This window comes from Schistocerca serialis, chromosome 2 (genome assembly GCF_023864345.2).
Source record: "Schistocerca serialis cubense isolate TAMUIC-IGC-003099 chromosome 2, iqSchSeri2.2, whole genome shotgun sequence".
Taxonomy (NCBI): Eukaryota; Metazoa; Arthropoda; class Insecta; order Orthoptera; family Acrididae; genus Schistocerca; species Schistocerca serialis.
The window spans coordinates 982,533,918-982,552,024 of record NC_064639.1 but is presented as its reverse complement, the minus strand read 5'-3'; the positions used below and the strand labels follow the sequence as shown (position 1 = coordinate 982,552,024).

The 18,107-nt window shown below is 39.4% G+C and overlaps 1 protein-coding gene across 3 annotated transcripts in view; it reads left to right on the top strand.

Annotated features, from left to right (window-relative positions):
• LOC126458404 (soluble calcium-activated nucleotidase 1) overlaps positions 1–17,892 on the top strand; it is a 68,665-nt gene extending 50,773 nt beyond the window's left edge. For 2 of the 3 annotated variants that reach the window (XR_007585630.1, XM_050095419.1), the window contains one exon: positions 17,772–17,892. Coding sequence is in view for 2 of the 3 variants with exons in the window: in XM_050095419.1 (XP_049951376.1) it covers positions 17,772–17,807 (36 nt within the window). In the remaining variant the exon portion in view is untranslated. Of the gene's footprint in view, positions 1–4,455; positions 4,602–17,771 lie in introns of all 3 variants that reach the window. The other variant, XM_050095416.1, reaches the window with a different exon arrangement.
• The last annotated feature ends 215 nt before the right edge of the window (positions 17,893–18,107 follow it).

Sequence of the window (18,107 nt, the reverse complement as noted above, 5' to 3'; positions counted from 1 at the left end):
AAATTAAGGCAATAACTGGCATGCATAAATTCAAAACTGCAGTCGGTGACTACTTGCTACAGAATTGCTACTATAGTGTTGATGAATTTTTAACTACAATGTAAATATGTGAAAAATTTAAATAGTTTATACAATTAAGGCCAAAATAAGAAATGTGTACATCTATATTTGTCTGTGGTCTATTACATATATGTGTATGTCTGTATAATCAAGGCCAAAAGTATGAAATGTGTGCGTGTAAAATTTATTTGTGAAATGTTATTCCCATATGTTAGAGTTATATTGCTATATACTGAAAACCATACAACAGTTTTTTTTGTTAAACTTCATTGAAAATTATTTGACTTGTCCTATATCATTATGTACCCCTGTACAGTGTATGATTCACAGGACCAATAAATATACAATACAATACAATACAATACTACCATATTTAGTGCAGGTGTGTGTGATACAGTGACTTGATAAAATGTCTGAAAAATGTAAACGTGTTGTTTTAGGACTTAATCAAAAACTTGAAATTATAAAACGCTTAAGAAAGGGCGAAACTGCGACAAGTGTAGCGCTGATTTATGGTATTGGAAGAACAACAGTTAACGATATAAAACATGATGCTGATAAAATGAACAACATGTGTCAACAATGCAGAGCATGGATGGAGATGTGTGAACAAGAAAGACAATGAAACCTGCAAAATATGATGAATTGGGCAATGCAATGTACCGATGGTTTATACAAGCAAGAAGTCAGGGGATTCCACTTTCAGGGCCTATAATAATGGCCAAGGCTGTTGAAATGTACAACAAACTTGATGGTGACTCGTCTTTTAAAGCAAGTATCGGATGGCTCGACAAGTTTAAATTTCGTCATGGCATTCGCCAACTTGATATCAGTGGGGAAAAACTCAGTGCCGATAGCTCTGTAATTGCTGAGTTCCGGGAACAAATTAAAGAAAAAATGGCTGAATTTAATCTTGTTAGGGAGCAAGTTTACAATTGTGATGAAACTGGGCTTCATTGGAAGGCTTCACCACAAAGGACATTAGCATCACTCTCTGAAAAAGCTGCTCCAGGTTTCAAAGTACAGAAAGATCGCATCACTGCTATGGTTTGCGAAAATGCGACCGGCAATCATAGGCTACCCCTACTTGTGATTGGGAAATCAAGAAAACCTCGTGCATTCAAGAATTTGAATTTGAATGCTCTCCCTGCACAATACTACACCCAGAAGAGTGCTTGGATGGATCAATCAATTTTTTCTGACTGGTTTCACAAACAATTTGTACCTCAAGTTAGAGCACATTTGGCTGAAAAAAAGTTGCCACAGAAAGTGCTATTGCTGTTAGACAATGCCCCAACGCACCCTACTTGTGAAATGAAAAGTGATGACAGCAACATAACATGTCTCTTCCTTCCAGCAAACACAACTTCACTTATACAGCCCATGGATCAGGGAATCATTGAAAACATGAAACGTCGTTATAGAAAAATATTTATCAAAAGTTTGCTCTAATCTGATGAATCAACAGCTGTAAAACAGTTTTGGAGGTCTTACAGTATTAAAGATGCCATTTTCAATGTTGACAGTGCATGGAGTGATTTGTCAGTGGCAAATCTCAAGAACGGCTGGAGTAAACTTTGGCCTCAACCTAGAGGTGAAGAATCGGTGGAACCTGAGTGTGTGACAGTTGACGAGATGGTCAATTTGTGCAATAATTTACAAATCACCACAAATTTGACCTCAGAAGAAGTATCAGAGTGGTTAGAGTGTGACAAAGTGGACGGGGGTTTTCAAATTTTGAGTGATGAAATTGTTGCCAGCGTAAGTGCCACCAAAGAAGAAGAAGAAAAAGGGGCTGATGAAGACGAGTGTTCAAACCATGAAGAAAAACAAACTATTAGCCATCCAGAGGCCGAAACAATGCTGTCCAACCGTATAGAATGGCTTGAAAGTCAAGAAGAGGCTAATGCAACGCAGGCACTACTGCTCCGAAAAATACGAAATATTGCCGCAGTGAAAGCTCGAACATCAAAAAGGCAGAAGAAATTGACTGACTATTTCCAAGCTAGATGAACTATTTCGCCTGTAAGTTTATAGTACAGTACAGTACTGTACATTACGTATTTTGCAACTTTTGTAGCTACTGTACAGATGTTTTTATCATGTAATAAATAGTTTTATTTGCTATTACAATCGTGTTTAATTTGTTTTCGCTCTGAAATATTATTATATTTCTGTGAGAGTGATATGTGTCTATACATAAAATAATTGATTGAGGTTATGTTTTGGAGGAATACAGTGTTTCTGTTATCCGTCTATTCGCTCAACCGTCACGACCACGGTCCCGAAGATGACGGTTAATAGAGTTTCCACCGTAATAAAAAAAAAAAAAAATGGGGGTTCCTATTTAAAAAAACGCAGTTGATATCTGTTTGACCTATGGCAGCGCCATCTAGCAAGTCAACCATAGCGCCATCTGGTTTCCCCCTTCAAGCTAGACAAGTTTCGTTTTTTGTAGTTTTTTCGTTTGACGCTTATTTCGTGAGATATTTGGCCCGGTCATGATCAATGGACCACCGTGTATAATAATAAACTCCCAGTCAGTTGGCTGTAGTTCCTAACAAATGTATAACAGCTTTTCAAAAGAGACAGGTAATACCTTTTAAAGAAAACAGAAAACACTGCTCACCTAAAGGGTTATCGTAAGTTCACTTACAGATAGTTTTAAAACCTTGCCCAAATATATTCATTCAAAGGAAAGAGTAACCTTACATACGGACTCCCAACTAGACAGGCAATAATCTACATCAGACACTTCTCTTACAAATAGTTCCCAGCCCACGGCACCTGACAGGTGTGCACATGAATGTCGTGTGGAGTGGCCAACATGGGCCACACCTAGTTGTGCCATTCAGGCCTGATTTATCGGCCCGACTGAGGGCATGGAGTACAGTAGGTGTGTCCGGCTTCACTGTGCAGGTGCTCCTCTCTCCCAAATGGTTAATCCAGAGGGCTGTCATTGGGTGCACCTGGGTCTTAATGGAACGTTCAATTCCCTCAGATTCAAGAATAAGCAAGAACCTGAAGGTGTAGCCCAGACCCACCACCTAGGCACAGATGTAGAACAAATTGTCAACAATTATAGTCTAACAAATTGTGCGTGCTGACACAGCAACAACATGCTAGAACCAATTGTCTCAAGCAGTGCTATGTCAATAAAACCAAAATCAACCACATAAAACAACTTTAAATAAAGAGGCATAGCAGCAGTATTGCAAGAGTTGAAACGAACTGTGACTGCTAAATGTAGCTTACAAGTAACAAACAGATTTTCGTAACTCAGCACTCGCTAATAGTTTGTCTCAGGTGAGGAACACTTGCAATACGGAAGGCAGAAAGTACATGGCCAGTGAAAGACGTAACTAGAATCAGTTCACGTTATCAAGTCAGCAAAATAATCACCCAACAGCATTAGAGAAGTAGGTTGCCACTACAATCTCCCAATAAGATGTTAACAGCCACCAACTGCTTGGCTGCATAGACCATCTCAAGACACAACCATTACGACTGTCACCTGGACAAGGCCTTTTCAAAACACCTCTTCACCCACAAGTCAACTCATTCGCGCTCGCCTCTCCATCCACTCCCTGCTGCACCACCTCGTGACCGACGCACATGTGCCAAAAGGTTAACATCTCTGAACAAATATCGATAGCCACAAAGCCGGCACGGCTAACTGACTGTGTGCTGTTATCTTACCCTTTGTGAACTTTGAGGACATCACCCAAGTACAGGAGAGTCCTGAAGAACTGCACAGCTTCCGTCATGCTTCCAGCAGCCTACAACTGGAGCTAGTGGCTGTCCCCTGTTCTACATGGAAGAATTTGTGTGACATCTCAACCGGCATGCACCAACCATTACATCTGGAGAAATTCCAGCACAGTGCCTTTGACCATGTCCATGGGCTGTCATACCCCGGCACCAACACCACTGCAACACTCATGGCTGTGCACTTAGTCTGGCCCAGACTTCGAAATGACTGCTGCGAAAGGACATGCACTTACACAGCAAGTCACGATGCCAAAGTTGGGAGGCACACCCGTGCACCCATGGGCATCTTCCCTGGCGCGACATACTGATTTGTGCACATCAGTGCGGACCTCGTCACCCCACTTCCCCTCTATCAAAGCAAGTGGTATCTCCTAACTATGGTGGACTCCTTCATTTGCTGGCCAGAGGCAATGATTGTCATGAACATCACTGCCAAGACTGTCACTACTGCCTTCGTTGAGACCTGGGTGGCACGCTACGGGTATCCCAGTCACATGACAACTGACCATGGCTGCCAGTTTGGCTGCATGTTGTTCACGCATGTCGCCAGACTGTGTAGCATTCAATTATACAGGACAACAAGCTACAGTCCAGTGTCAAATGGCATGGTTGAATGCTCCACAGGACTCTGAAAGCTGCCCTCACTTGCCACAATACTTCATGGGCAGAGGCACTCCCAATGGTGCTGCTCAGCCTGCAAGCAATGCCGAAGGAGGAGATCGACGCATCACCTGTTGACATCATTTATGGGCAGCCTCTGACAATCCTGGGTGAGTTTCTAGATGTAGTACCACACCCACATGACACCATAGCACCCTCTCAGGCAGAATGTCTGTGTACTCATATGGCTGGCCTCCGAGCTCATGCTCCAATGTGGCACAGCACTGGGAAGGTTTTCGTGCACATCTACCAGCACTTCTCCATGCACTTCATGTTGCGTAACGATGTGGTACAGCAACTTCTCGGCCACCCTACTCCGGATCGCACTGCATGATTGCCCCAGGAGGAAAAAGACTAGACATCAAGTGCAACAGAAAGCCATCTACAGTCTCAAACGACCGCATCAAGTCAGCTTACATCTTGCCCTCTCCAGCAGCCACACACTTTCTCAACCTGGCAAAAGATCTGACAACAGAGGACATTCCTGCCACCAGCAGTCAAACAGAGCCCGCACCCATAGCCACCGGTGATGCACAGCTGCAGCCTGCTGTCATTGTGCCACCGCATCCGCCTCCCACCACTGCCCAAGCAGCTAGCACTGCCACCCAGACTCTGCCCACCACAACCACCAGTGGAGTATGTCACACGTGCCAGCTGCTGCATCTGATTCAAACGGCCATGCTCCATCGTCAACATCCCAAGCCGCCCAAAACAGCAAACATGAGCCCCAGCTGCAGTACGCCATTAAATCTGGCATTCATGAGCTGCCATCTGCTGTAGAGACACTGTCTACAGCTGGCCACGCCTTCAGCTGGTAGCTCCAGTTGAGTTCCAGACAACTTCTTTAGTGTCCGTCACGGCTCCTGGACCTGTGTTCGCATCCCTGTGCCTCTGCCGTGTTGGGCATTGGAGCCGGATTGACGGCTGCACCAGTTACCGTATTCGTATTGCTGTCAAGCTCCAGGTCCCACAATCTGCACCGCCGGGCTTGTTTGTAACAGCTTCAGAACCTGCATTTGGGTCACGATGACAATACTCACATATACTCTTCAGGCCTCCGTTGTCACAAGTGTTGAGGCCGAATTGAGTGCTGCACTGTGCTTCCACAACTGGAGCTAGTGCCTGTCCCCTGTTCTACATGGAAGAATTTGTGTGACATCTCAACCGGCATGCACCAACCATTACATCTGGAGAAATTCCAGCACAGTGCCTTTGACCATGTCCATGTCCATATACTCTTCAGGCCTCCATTGTCCCAAGTGTTGAAGCCGAATTGAGTGCTGCACTGTGCTTCCACAACTGAGTCAGTCAGCAAACTTGTGGGACAGTGAAATGCATGAAACACTTGGACTTATCATTCTCGATGCCACTCTGAACAATTTAAATAGTGAATTTTGTCCTACTGTAGTGCATTAACTGTAGCACTAGTGAATACACTGGCTTGTTATTAAGATATTATTGCATTGGCCTTCGAGGTGTCTACCCAAGTGTCTCGCAGCCCCATGCCTATGCCACACATTGCTATTGACAGTTCGTACGCAGTATGTGCTGCTGCCACTATCACTAGCTGACAGCGCGAGGACATGCACACGGCACACTCTCCTGTCCGGTGCACTGATGTCACGGGCCTCTGCCCTTCCACCACCAACCGACCCACCACCACCACACCCACACTCTTACCACACAGCAAGCAAACTTTAAACATTCACGTGCCACAGGCCAGTATCACCACTTTTTTTGCAGCTATGGAGCCCCGCTCTCCGATGGGGGGTCTGTGTGGTGGCTGCACTGCAGAAATGCATGAACAGTGTAATTGTGGCACAGCTGACAAAAGCAACCATTGCCCAGCAACTGCACGCATGCAACTTTTCTGTTACACCAAATTTCAGCAATGGTGCATCATGCACCAGCCACCAAGGGACAAAGCAGGCAGACAGCGCGAGCTGGTCAATGCGATGCAACACACTTCTCCGACCTTTCTCACTGCAGACCACTTGGGTCAAGCTAACGTGACTTCCTACAAATGCGTGCACACTAGGTTCTCTGCATTTGCTTATTTCATGGCATGCATCGATGCTTTTCATCCTGCCCGGCCTTTGTCTTGTGTTTTCCACGCAGTCGTGCCGGAGTGTATACCCTCCAGGGTTGGTGATCGGGCTGGACCACCAGTGCAATGTGCCTGCATGGACGGACATTAATGATAAAAGTTGTTTGTACCATCTTGCAAGCTATGGAAAAATAAATGTGTGTCACTGACAAAAATGACTTATCAGTCAGTGGTAGTGTTGCAGTTTTCAGCGGAACGACAAATGCAGCATAAACACATACATCCAGTATTTCAGGCCACCAACTCTGTAACTTTTTTTATACTTCATTTTCTCAGTGTGCTAAAAGTATGTTTGCAAGAGAAATAAATCATAATTTACTTGACTTCCTGACCCACCAAAAGTAGCAGTTCTGTCCAATACACTTTTGCAGTAGATATCTTGGTTACTGTCAATCTCTGGACACCTCATGCTTCAGAGACATACAAGGACCTCCCTTCCAACCAAGAAAATTCTGTGAAATCATTGGATTGACAGAAACACGGACTGACCTTCCACTTCTGAGATCCTTGAACACATATATGAAAGACTAATGCCAAATGAGGGTGGTATAATACATATTGAGTAAGATTTTATCCAGAATTGCTTTTTTTTAAACTACCTGTTGCAGAATGGTGAGAGAATATAATGGCTGCTAACACCAGTGCCAGAAAATTTTTACATAGAGATGACAAAGATACAGATGTGTCAATTACCCATACAAGTTAAAGTGGCAAATGTTAAAGAATACATTATGTTGAGAATCATAAGAATTACACAATTACCAATACAGTAAAACCTCATTTATACGTCTTTGAAGGGGGATGATAAAATAAATGTACAAGTGAGATTAACATTAAAATGAAACTTTTTAATGTATTTCTATTAAACCCAAGTGCATGCAAACAGAAGGTACATATATTGTACAGTAGTAGGTACAGTAGTTCAGACAGGCTTATGCTTAAGTTATGAACAATTTGTTTAGGCCTAAAGAATGAATCAATTACAGTTGTTGTTTGGAAGCAATACTGCATTCTTAAATCAAGTTTTCACGTGCAACCTCTAATGTTTCTTGATCTTACGTAACATTGTGTTACTTCGAGTGCAGTAAGTGCTTCTGGCAGACTGTGAGGGTCCACAGATTCACCATCCGATTCTTTGGATTCCTCAGAACTATTAATTTCAGCTGATAGTGGCATTACTTCTTTAATTATTTCATGCTGATTTTGTGTGCAACACATGGCAGTATCAGCATCACAATCAACAAATACATAAAAATCAGTTCCATTTGAAATATGAGCCCAGTCATTGTCTTTTGGTATATCGAAATCTACATGAAAATGTTCACATTTTTCGTGTCAGCTTGAGATTCATCAGTTGTGATGCCAGCTTTTCGAAAGCACTTGCATGTTGTGTTTGGCTTCAATTGATCCCAAGCAGCTCTTACATACTGCATTACTTAGATAAGTAAAAAATAAATAAATAAAAATAAAAACTACATATAAGTATCTGTGCTGAATTTAATTTAATTTATAGATCTATTCTACAAATTTTAGTGAAATTTAGAGGGAACTGACAGGGAATGATATATACATATATGTGTACTGTATGAGTAAAGAGTGTCCTAACCTACAAAGCAATTCTTTTGTTTACCTGCAACACGTCCTGTTTAGCATCTTCCTTCCCACTGTCAAGATGTGAGACAACAAATTGAACCAGCATTATCCTGTTCTTTGCTTTTGTGGCAGCAATGATGCCCAAGTCCAGAGGTTGAACATGGCTTGTGCAGTTTGCTGGAGAAAATGCCATTTTTATGTTGCTGAACTGTAGTGCCAGAGAATGAGCCTAACAATTGTCTAGAAGCAAAAGTATTTTCCTCCTCTCACAATTCATGCAAGCATTAAGCTTATCGAGGTGAGTCTTAAAGAGGTTTGCAGTTATCCATGCCTTCTTGTTTGATTCATACTCAATGGGATATGACTTTACACCCTTGAAATACCGAGGCTTCGCCGACTTGCCAGTCATTAGTTGACAGAGTTTATCAGAGCCATATGAATTTATGGTAAAGAGTACTGTCACTCTTTGCTTGTTTCTCTTTCTCCCAATGCTGGGATCATCTTTAAATGCCAATGTTTTGTCTAGCAACAAGTTAAAAAAATGTCCTGCTTCATCTGTGTTGTAAATATCTTTCAGACTGTATTTTGCAATTATACTTGGGAGATAACACTCTTTCCAACATTCTACACTGACATTAAACACAACGTTAGCCTCCCACAAACTCTGCTGCCAGTAATGCCACATCTTACTTTGAAGCACTGTAACCAAGCAGAAGAAGCATTAAAGTTTTCAACATTTAACTTTTTTGTGAATTATAAAGCCTTTTCTATCAGTATTGTGCCTGAAATAGGTACAATATCTGCACACTGTTGCTGAAAACAAGTCCGTAGAAGTTCTCCACATCTGCAAACTTTCCACCCTGGATAAGCTTTTGTAGTGGTTGGGTCGAAAAAAACTGCTTGAGAGTTAGGAACGAGTTATTAGGGGAAATAAATTGGACTGTAAACATAACTATACATTTTTAATGAGGCCAGTTCTTGAGGTAGTACATCATCATCATCATCATCATCATCATTAGTATTCTGCCGAAAGTCAGGTTTTCACGTGGTAGTTCTCCAGACTGTCCGGTCTTCTGCCATCCTCTTCAGGTCTGAATAATTTCCTCTCTTGTATCTCCTTCTTCCTCTCAGTCTTCTCCCACAAACCAATCCTTCCAAAGCATCTGCTAGCAAGCACTCCCCTCTCAATGAATGTCCCAATCAGTTCTTTTTTCTTTCTCTTACAACCTTCAGCAGACATCTTCTCTCACCAACCCTTTCCAATACTCTTTCATTACTCACTCTTTCCATCCAGCTTATTCTTCCATTCTCCTCCACATCCACATCTCAAATTCTTCTAACCTTTTTTCATACTCTTGTCTCAGTGTCCATGTTTCTGCCCCATATAGTGCCACACTCCAGACAAAACTTTTTCCAAGCCTTTTCCTTAGACCTTTATCTAATTTTACCACATAAGAGTCTCCTCTTTCAGTTGAATGCCTCCTTCACTTTGGCAATTCGAGTTTTCACCTCCTGGTGACATCTCAAGTCTTCAGTTATTGTGCTTCCAAGATATTTAAATGCACTTACTTGGCTAATGGTAGGTTGTCCTATTTTAATATTGGACAGTCTGCGTCTTGTACTGATGACCATACTCTTTGTTTTTGCTGTGTTTATTTGCATCCCATATTCCACACAAGCTTCATTCAGATCTTTCAGCATGTTATTCACTGTCCGCTCACTTTCTGCCACTAATACCATGTCATCAGCAAATCTTATACATTCTATTCTCTTTCCACCAATACATATTCCTCTTTTCCCACCTAAGCCTTTCGCAATAATCTCTTCAAGGTATTCATTAAACAACAGTGGGGAAAGATCACAACCTTGTCTAACACCTCACCCAATGCTTCTTTCTTCTGACATTTCAGTTCCAATCCTTATCCTTACTTTCTAGAGTAAATGTAGAGTCTGTATCAGTCGTCTCTCTTTCCAATCTACTCCTTTCCTCTTCAAAATATCCATCAACTTGTTCCACTGAACTCTGTCAAAAGCCTTTTCTAAATCTATAAAAAAAAGCAAAGATTTCTCTACCTTTTTCCATATATCTTTCCACTATAGCTCTTAACAGGCCAATAGAATCTCTTGTTCCTTTTCCTCTTCTAAATCCGAACTGCTCCTCTGCAATCCCTCTATCTGGTTTGCCATATAGCCTTCTATTCAGCACTCTCAGCAACACTTTAGCTGCATGAGAAATTAGACTGATGGTCCTATGCTCTTCACATATTTTAGCATTTCACTTTTTCTCTATTGGTATCATAACTGTGGCGAGGAAGTCCTCAGGCCATTCCCCTTTGTCATATATGTGATTACAGAGGTAGACTATTTCTTTTCTTGACTTGTTTCCCAGACTCTTCAACAGTTCTGCTGGCAAATCATCAATACCTTCCTATTCTTCATCTCTGTCAGTACCTTTTCTACTTCTGCTTCCAAGATGGTGAATCCCTTTCCACCTTCTGGCACATCTTGCTCCTCTTCAACCTTAATTTCGCTTTGTATTTCATCCCCCTTATACAGACATTCAATATATCCTTGCCATCTGTTCAAAACCTCCTGTGGTTCTCCTGCTAGAGTACCATCCGCTCTTTCTATTTCCATGTTATTCCTCTTCCTTTTACATTCAAAAACTATCTCACTAGCCACTCTATACATCATTTCATACTTTCCCCTCTTTCTCCATTCTCTCTATTTTGTCGCATTTCTGTTTCATCCATTTTTCCTTTGCTTCTTCAGTTTCTCTTCTTAATTCATTATTCAGTTTCTGTACCTCTTTATGCCTTCTTCAGTTTCTACATTTTTCCACTTTCTCCGCTCTTCCATCTTTTTCAACATGTTTTCTGTTATCCATTCTTTTTTGGTACTTTGGGATACTCTAATTCCTAGTACTTCTTTGGCAGAGTCCATGAGTCCTCCCCTCATTTTTATCCATTTGTCATTAACACTTTCATCAATACTACCTCTTTCCCATTTTTCCATAAATTTGTTTTCCAGATCTGATGGCTTTCCTACCTCTTTGAGTCTTTCTGTGTTTAGTCTTTCTTTTGCTTTACCTCTCCAGACTTTTTTCACCTTCACTTGAATGTCTCCCACTACTAGATTGTGGTGTGAATTTATATCCATTCCTGGATGAGCTTTGGCATTCTTCAAACAGTTCCTAAACCATTTTTGTATTAGGATGTGGTCCATCTGATATATTTCCCTATTCAAATTTGATATCTATGTGCAATGTCTCCTTTTGTGGTGTTCAAATAATGTGTTACCCACTGCTAATGAATTTTCTTCACAGAAATTAATTAGTCATTCACATCTCTCATTTCTTATTCCTAATCCAAATTTTTTCTACTGTATCTTCATCTCTTCCTTCACCCACCACTACATTCCAGTCCCATATGATGATAATGCAGGCATTCCTGTTTTCTTTCTTGATGAGGTCTTGCATTTTCTCATAATATTCTTCCACTTCCACATCTCTACGCTGGCTGGTTGGCATATATACCTGTATTAACACCAAACCTTTTGAACTAGCCTTCAGTCATATCATCATCAGTCTTCCATCAATATATTGTTCCTTTGATTACCTTATTTTTCAGCTTTTGCCCTATCAATATTCCTACACTGTTTTCACCATTCTAGATTTCCCTTGAACAAAAGAGCTTATAATCTCCACTTTCTATCTCCTCATTTTCTCCCCATCTCATTTCACACAAACCAAGGTCATCTAATACGTTCCTTTTCATCTCCTGTTTTGCATTCTCTAACTTTCCTGCTTGCAGTAGTGTCCTCACATTCCATGTTCCAACCTTTATCTTTCCTTCCTTCACTCCCCCAAGTACATAATAAAACAAGAAAACTAAACTCAAGTTCAAAAGTAATTCTTGAAGTAAATTCTAATATGTAATTTACAGTAATTTGGTAGCCTGTAGATAGTATTTTTACTTATTCTGTACTACTGTAACAAACAGAGTAAAAAACATTCATCCATAATGATTTTGATTAGGGATGAGTCATGTGTAGATTCCAGTTACATGAGTCCAAGTATCGCCAGTTCTCTAGGAATCGCCTACTGTGGGAATCACCGGGCATTGATTCTTTGTTACTAAATCTTTATGTTAGTGTACTCATTTTATCTTCACAATGGTGCAGTCATACAAAAGTTGATGAAGAAAGTAGCAGAACAGAAAACTACAGTCTGTCTCAAATGTCAGTACATCTGACAATAGATTTTTTTTTGTTTTCTCACTAAAAACAGGTCAACGTTTAAGAATACATTTATTATCAAGAAACACATGCCAGCTGTTTAACACATTCAGTAATAATTTTGCTATCAATAATCATTCTTCAGTAATACTCAGAGATTTGACACAGATTATGAAGAGTGTTACATTACAAAGCTATGACCAGAGGAGCTGTTCAACACATGCTCTCTCTCTCTCTCTGAATCTGTCTGTCTGCTGTCTGTGTATTGGGGATGGGGGTGGGGGGGAGGGGGGGGGGGGAGGAGAAAGAGAAAGGGAAGGAGTGAAGAGTAGAAGAGTAGAACTGATAAAAATAAAAAGGATTTTGGAAATGATAAGTAGCTGTCAGTAACACACCCTTCCTTGATTGATACAGCAAGTTGGAATGATAGTAGTAGTAAAAAAAAAAAAAAAAAAAAAAAAAAAAAAAAAAAAAAAAAAAAAAAAACTTCTCTCTGCTTTCCTTTTGTTCTTAGTAATAAAGGTAATGAATTACACATGATCTTTAAATGTAAACATTTACTAACTTGTTATATCAGAAGTATCATCCAATCGCTTATTTTAATTGGTAAATTTTACATTCTAGCAGTAAAAACTTTAGAAAGTAGCTTTTTATGAATGCAACTGTTTTGGCCAAATTTCTTGGAAAATTCTGATTTATAAATGTTCTGCCCACTGGGCATTTGCTCTGCCCACATCACTAGGTGCAGGGGCATACACATCTGCTTTTTAATTTGTGGTATTTCTAACTGGCTGAGTTATGGTCCTTTTCCTCTGTGTGTAAGACTTGCACACCTACTACATATTTGTGGTTGAAGGTAAAGGGTTTCTCTTTGCTTTCGTATATCCCTCAGACAATAGGTAATTGCTTATTCAATGCAAAAGACAAACAACCAGCTATCACAAAAAGTGAGTTTATAAGAGAATAGGCACATAAACCCAGTTAACAAATCTTCTGGAGTTATGCAGTAAACAGTCAAACTACTTATTCACAACAACAGACTGAAATCTGCTTGGGCTGATGAGAATATGAGAAATTATAGTATTCTGCACTTTAAACATTTTTTTTACCTCCAGGTTTACCATAGGGAAATAATACTATCATTCTGTTTATTACTTGTCTAAAGAGATATGGCTCTTGTCTTGTTAACTTGTAATTTGCTAAGGAGATATTATAACTCCTCTTGCAATATATTGACTTCAGTTGAAAGGATCCATTTCAAACCATTTGGAACTCCCAAAGACAAAAAGAAATCAATGAGTTACACTTGTTGTGTCCACAACATGAGAGTTTCAGAGACACTTAAGACTCAATTATTTCGATCTGCTGCAATTGTAACCTACCTGGAACGCTACACCACCGTTTATCAGCACAATGGCCCACTTTCTACTCAGTGCCTAACCGATGCTGGTCATAAACACCTTAATCCTGTCACTCTAGAAGAAATTCAGAAAATCATCATGTCTCTAAAAAGTAAGAACTCTGCAGAGGTTGATAATATATCTAGTAATTTAGTGAAATATTCTTGTGTGTGGATAAGGGACATTCTCTGTCATATTTTCAATGCTTCCCTTCAGAAAGGTGTTGTTCCCAGTAGACTTAAGTATGCCATTGTGAAGCCCCTGTACAAAAAGGGCGATAAAGCTGAACTTACTAACTATTGACCTCTCTCTTTGCTGACAGCTTTCTCCAAAATTCTAGAAAAGCTAATACATGTAAGAATTACTAATCATCTTATGAAGAATGGAGTTCTCAGCAAGAGCCAATTTGGCTTTCAAAAGGGCCGTTCAACAGACGATTCAGTCTATGCACTTGCAAATGAAGTCCTAGAAACCATTAATGAAAAAAATGCTAGCACTAGTGTCTTCTGTGATTTATCCAAAGCGTTTGACTGTGTTGATCACCAGATTCTCTTGCAAAAAGCAAAATTCATAGGAATAAGTGGTGTTGCAGGCAACTGACTATAGTCGTACCTCCAAGACAGAAAACAAAAAGTTGTCTTGAATAGCTCAGGTGGAGTATGTGACATTTCCTCACATTCTGAATGGAGTTCCATTACATGTGGAGTGCCTCAGGGTTCAATTCTTGGGCCGCTATTATTCCTGATTTTTATAAATGATCTACCATCATGTACAAGCCTGCCGTGTAAATTTACATTATTTGCTGATGATACCACAATTTTTATGAGCAATAGAACAGATAGTAATCTTGAGGAACTCATTAATCGCATACTCTCAGATGTGGTTCAAGGTGAATGGTCTCTCATTAAATTCCAGTAAGACCAGCTTTATTCAGTCCTGTACAAAAACAGAAAAGGAGAGTGAGATAAGTGTGACATGTGGTAATCAGCCAATAGAAAGAATGGAAACAGCAAAATTTCTTGGAGTGCACATTGACAAGAAAATCTACTGGTCTTCACGTATTATAGATCTCTGTAAGAGGCTTAGCTCTGTTGCACATGCTTGTCACTACATGTGTTGAATCTAACACTGCAAAAGTGGCATACTATGGCTATTATCACTCACTCATTGAATACGGCACTATTTTTTGGGGCAACCAGCCATTAGCAAGGAAAGTGTTCATACCACAGTAGCGAGCATTAAGAATTATATGTGGATTGTGCCCAAGAGACTCGTGTAGAAATAGCTTTCAAAAACTTAAAATATACACAACTACATGCCAATATATTTTTTCTCTCATGTGTTTTGTTTGTAAAAATATAGACATATTTCAACCAAACAGTAATTATCATGAGCATAACACATGGAGGAAGAATGACAGACTGTGAGCATAGAAATTTGAGCTTGGCGCAAAAGGATGTCCACTACACTGGAACAAAATTCTTCAATGCTCTTCCTCCTGAAATAAAGACAGAGATTCATAACAAGAGTAAGTTTAGGGAAACACTAAAAATATTTCTGCTAGAAAAAGCTTTTTACAGTCTAGATGAATTTTTACCTAAATAAATTGTAAAATTTTAATATTATGTAATACAAGTTGACATAATGCCACTAAGAATGTTATTTAATTTGAGCTCTGTATCTGTTATCTGTAGTGCGTTAATGATTCTAAGAAAATATGTATTTTCTTTTTTCTGTATTGCTGCTCAAAGAATTTACTGTATAAATTTTTATATAATTATGTACTTGAATGTCTGTATATGCTATAAGACTGTCATATTGTATTTGTAAAAAACTGACTCTTTCCACGTCCTCGTGAACCCAACACAGCTGGACCCATGGAACACGAAATAAAATCAAATCAAATCACTGAACTGGCTTTACTGCCACATCCATGCACTATGCTCAATGCAAGATGTGTTTGTAATGAAATACTATAGGAAGCTATTACAATTAAAAAAAACTACCCATTTCTGCAATCAGAAAATTGTGTGTTGTCCTTATACAGTCTGTTTCCACTTGTAGTTATGTATGAACATGTTTAAAGATACTAAGCTGTATAACTTCCTTGTAGGATTACTTTGCTCAAAGTAGAGCATCATTCTAGGGTTATTTTCTTATAACATAGCCTATCATATCATAAATTATTGTAGATATGGTGGCAGTATTCTGAGGTATAAACTGAATAGTATGATGAATTATGTCTGCAAATGCACCATTCATTCTGTAAGATCCAATAGCAGCACATAATTCAAGGTCATATAGCTGGATCACCTGTCTCTGAGTGCAGTAATTACATTTGGGAGCCATTAGATTGTTTTCGTTCCATAGACCCAAAAAATGAGATGATTCTCATGGGTGTGGAACATGTCAGAAAGTATAACATAAAAACACAAAACATTCAAATATAATACTTGCTACCCTGATCATTTGTCAGGAGATAGTCAAAATAGGTTAATACAATGCAGTAAACTGGAACAGCTAATATTTACAGAATTAACACGCTGTCAGAATGAAACACTGTTATGCACTATTAATAAATTTATCATACACAAAATACCTAATCTTGACTGTTGTGGCCAAGTGTTCTCAAAACTGAAATCTAACAGATATTTTTACTTAAGCTGGCTTAACAGCCTCTGTTAAGATATTCATCTATGGAGTAGGAGTTGCCTATCAAAAAGTCTTTCAAACTCTGTTTAAACCATGCTTTACCTGAAACCAAGTTTTTAATGGTTGCTGGCAATTTATTGAATGTGTGTTCCTGAATATTGAACCCCTTTTTGGACCAAGGTAAGTGATTTTAGGTCTTTGTGTAGATCGTTCTTGTTCCTAGTATTGATATGGGTTGGAAATACATATGTAATACTTGCAACAAATTTCATTAAGGAATGGATATACTGAGAAGCAGTGGTTAGAATACAAAGTTCCTTGAACAGGTTTCTACAAGATGTTCTTGAATTTACACCACAAATGATTCTTATCACATGCTTTTGCACCCTGAAAACTTTTGCTCAGTTTGATGAGTTGCCCCAGAATATGATCCCATATGACATAATAGAATGAAAGTAACCAAAGTATTCAAGGTTTTTTTTTTTTTATCTCCTACATCTGACATCATTCTCGTGACAGATACGGACTTGTTTAGGCACTTAAGCAATTCTGTGGTATGCCCTTCCCAACTGAATTTATTATCGAGTTGTAGTCCCAGAAATTTAACACTGTCCACCTCTTCGATCTGCATGTCTTCATATGTTATACTCATGCTGGAAGGAAGAGAAAGTGTCTCCAAAAACAATTCACAACAGGAAAATAAGTAGTCAACATCACACTGATGTGATAGCATGTAATTTTGACAGCCTAACAGGCATTATGGAAATTATGAACATGCTCAAAATTGAGATCCGACCAGCCTGTTATGGCTTCTGCAAAAAAGCAGGTCAAAAGGGTATTGAGCCAGCAGAGCAGTGTACGACAGAAGCTGCCAAAGACACCCACAGGACCACCACTGCCACAAAGAAGACGGAGGAGGACCTGATCTGGAAGGATTGCAGTATGGTCTAGGGACTGTTGACTAGACGTGAATTTAACTTAACTACAAAAACTGTAACCCAAACCTTCGAAAATGTTTTTCTCAAAACAGTATTTTTGACATTGGCAGGAAACATAAGCTGACAGTGGTACCAGCATTCTAAATTTTATTCTCTATCAGCATATATAGTCGTTCTGCATGTCTTCAAAAGTCTATTTTCAGTGGACACTTTTGTCTCGATTTTATGGGTGAAGAAAATGGCATTTGTTTCAACATATCATCACTTTGTTAGAACTTTATATTTTTCAGTTATCCTATGTATGTTGACAGGAAGTATATTGAAAATTGCTTATACAAAATTATCTTGTTATAGGTCCAAAAGAAGAACTTTGTGAATTCCCGCCGATGACCAGTATGCCAGAGATCCTTCTACCTGATATAGCACTTACAGGGAGTGTGCAGTGTGTTCCAAAAAATGATTCCTTAAAGAAAAAGTGTAAGAAATGAAACTAATCATCAGATCTAACATTAATTTTTAATTTGCTTGGGAAAAAATCCATGAAAAATGGTTACTTTTACTGCATTCAAAGAAGTCTATATCCTTAATACAGTATGAGCTTTTATTCAGTAACAAAACATTTTGCACTATTGCAATACAGTAACAAGAATACTGAACAATAGAATTTAGAAAGCATTCTTGGATAGTGCC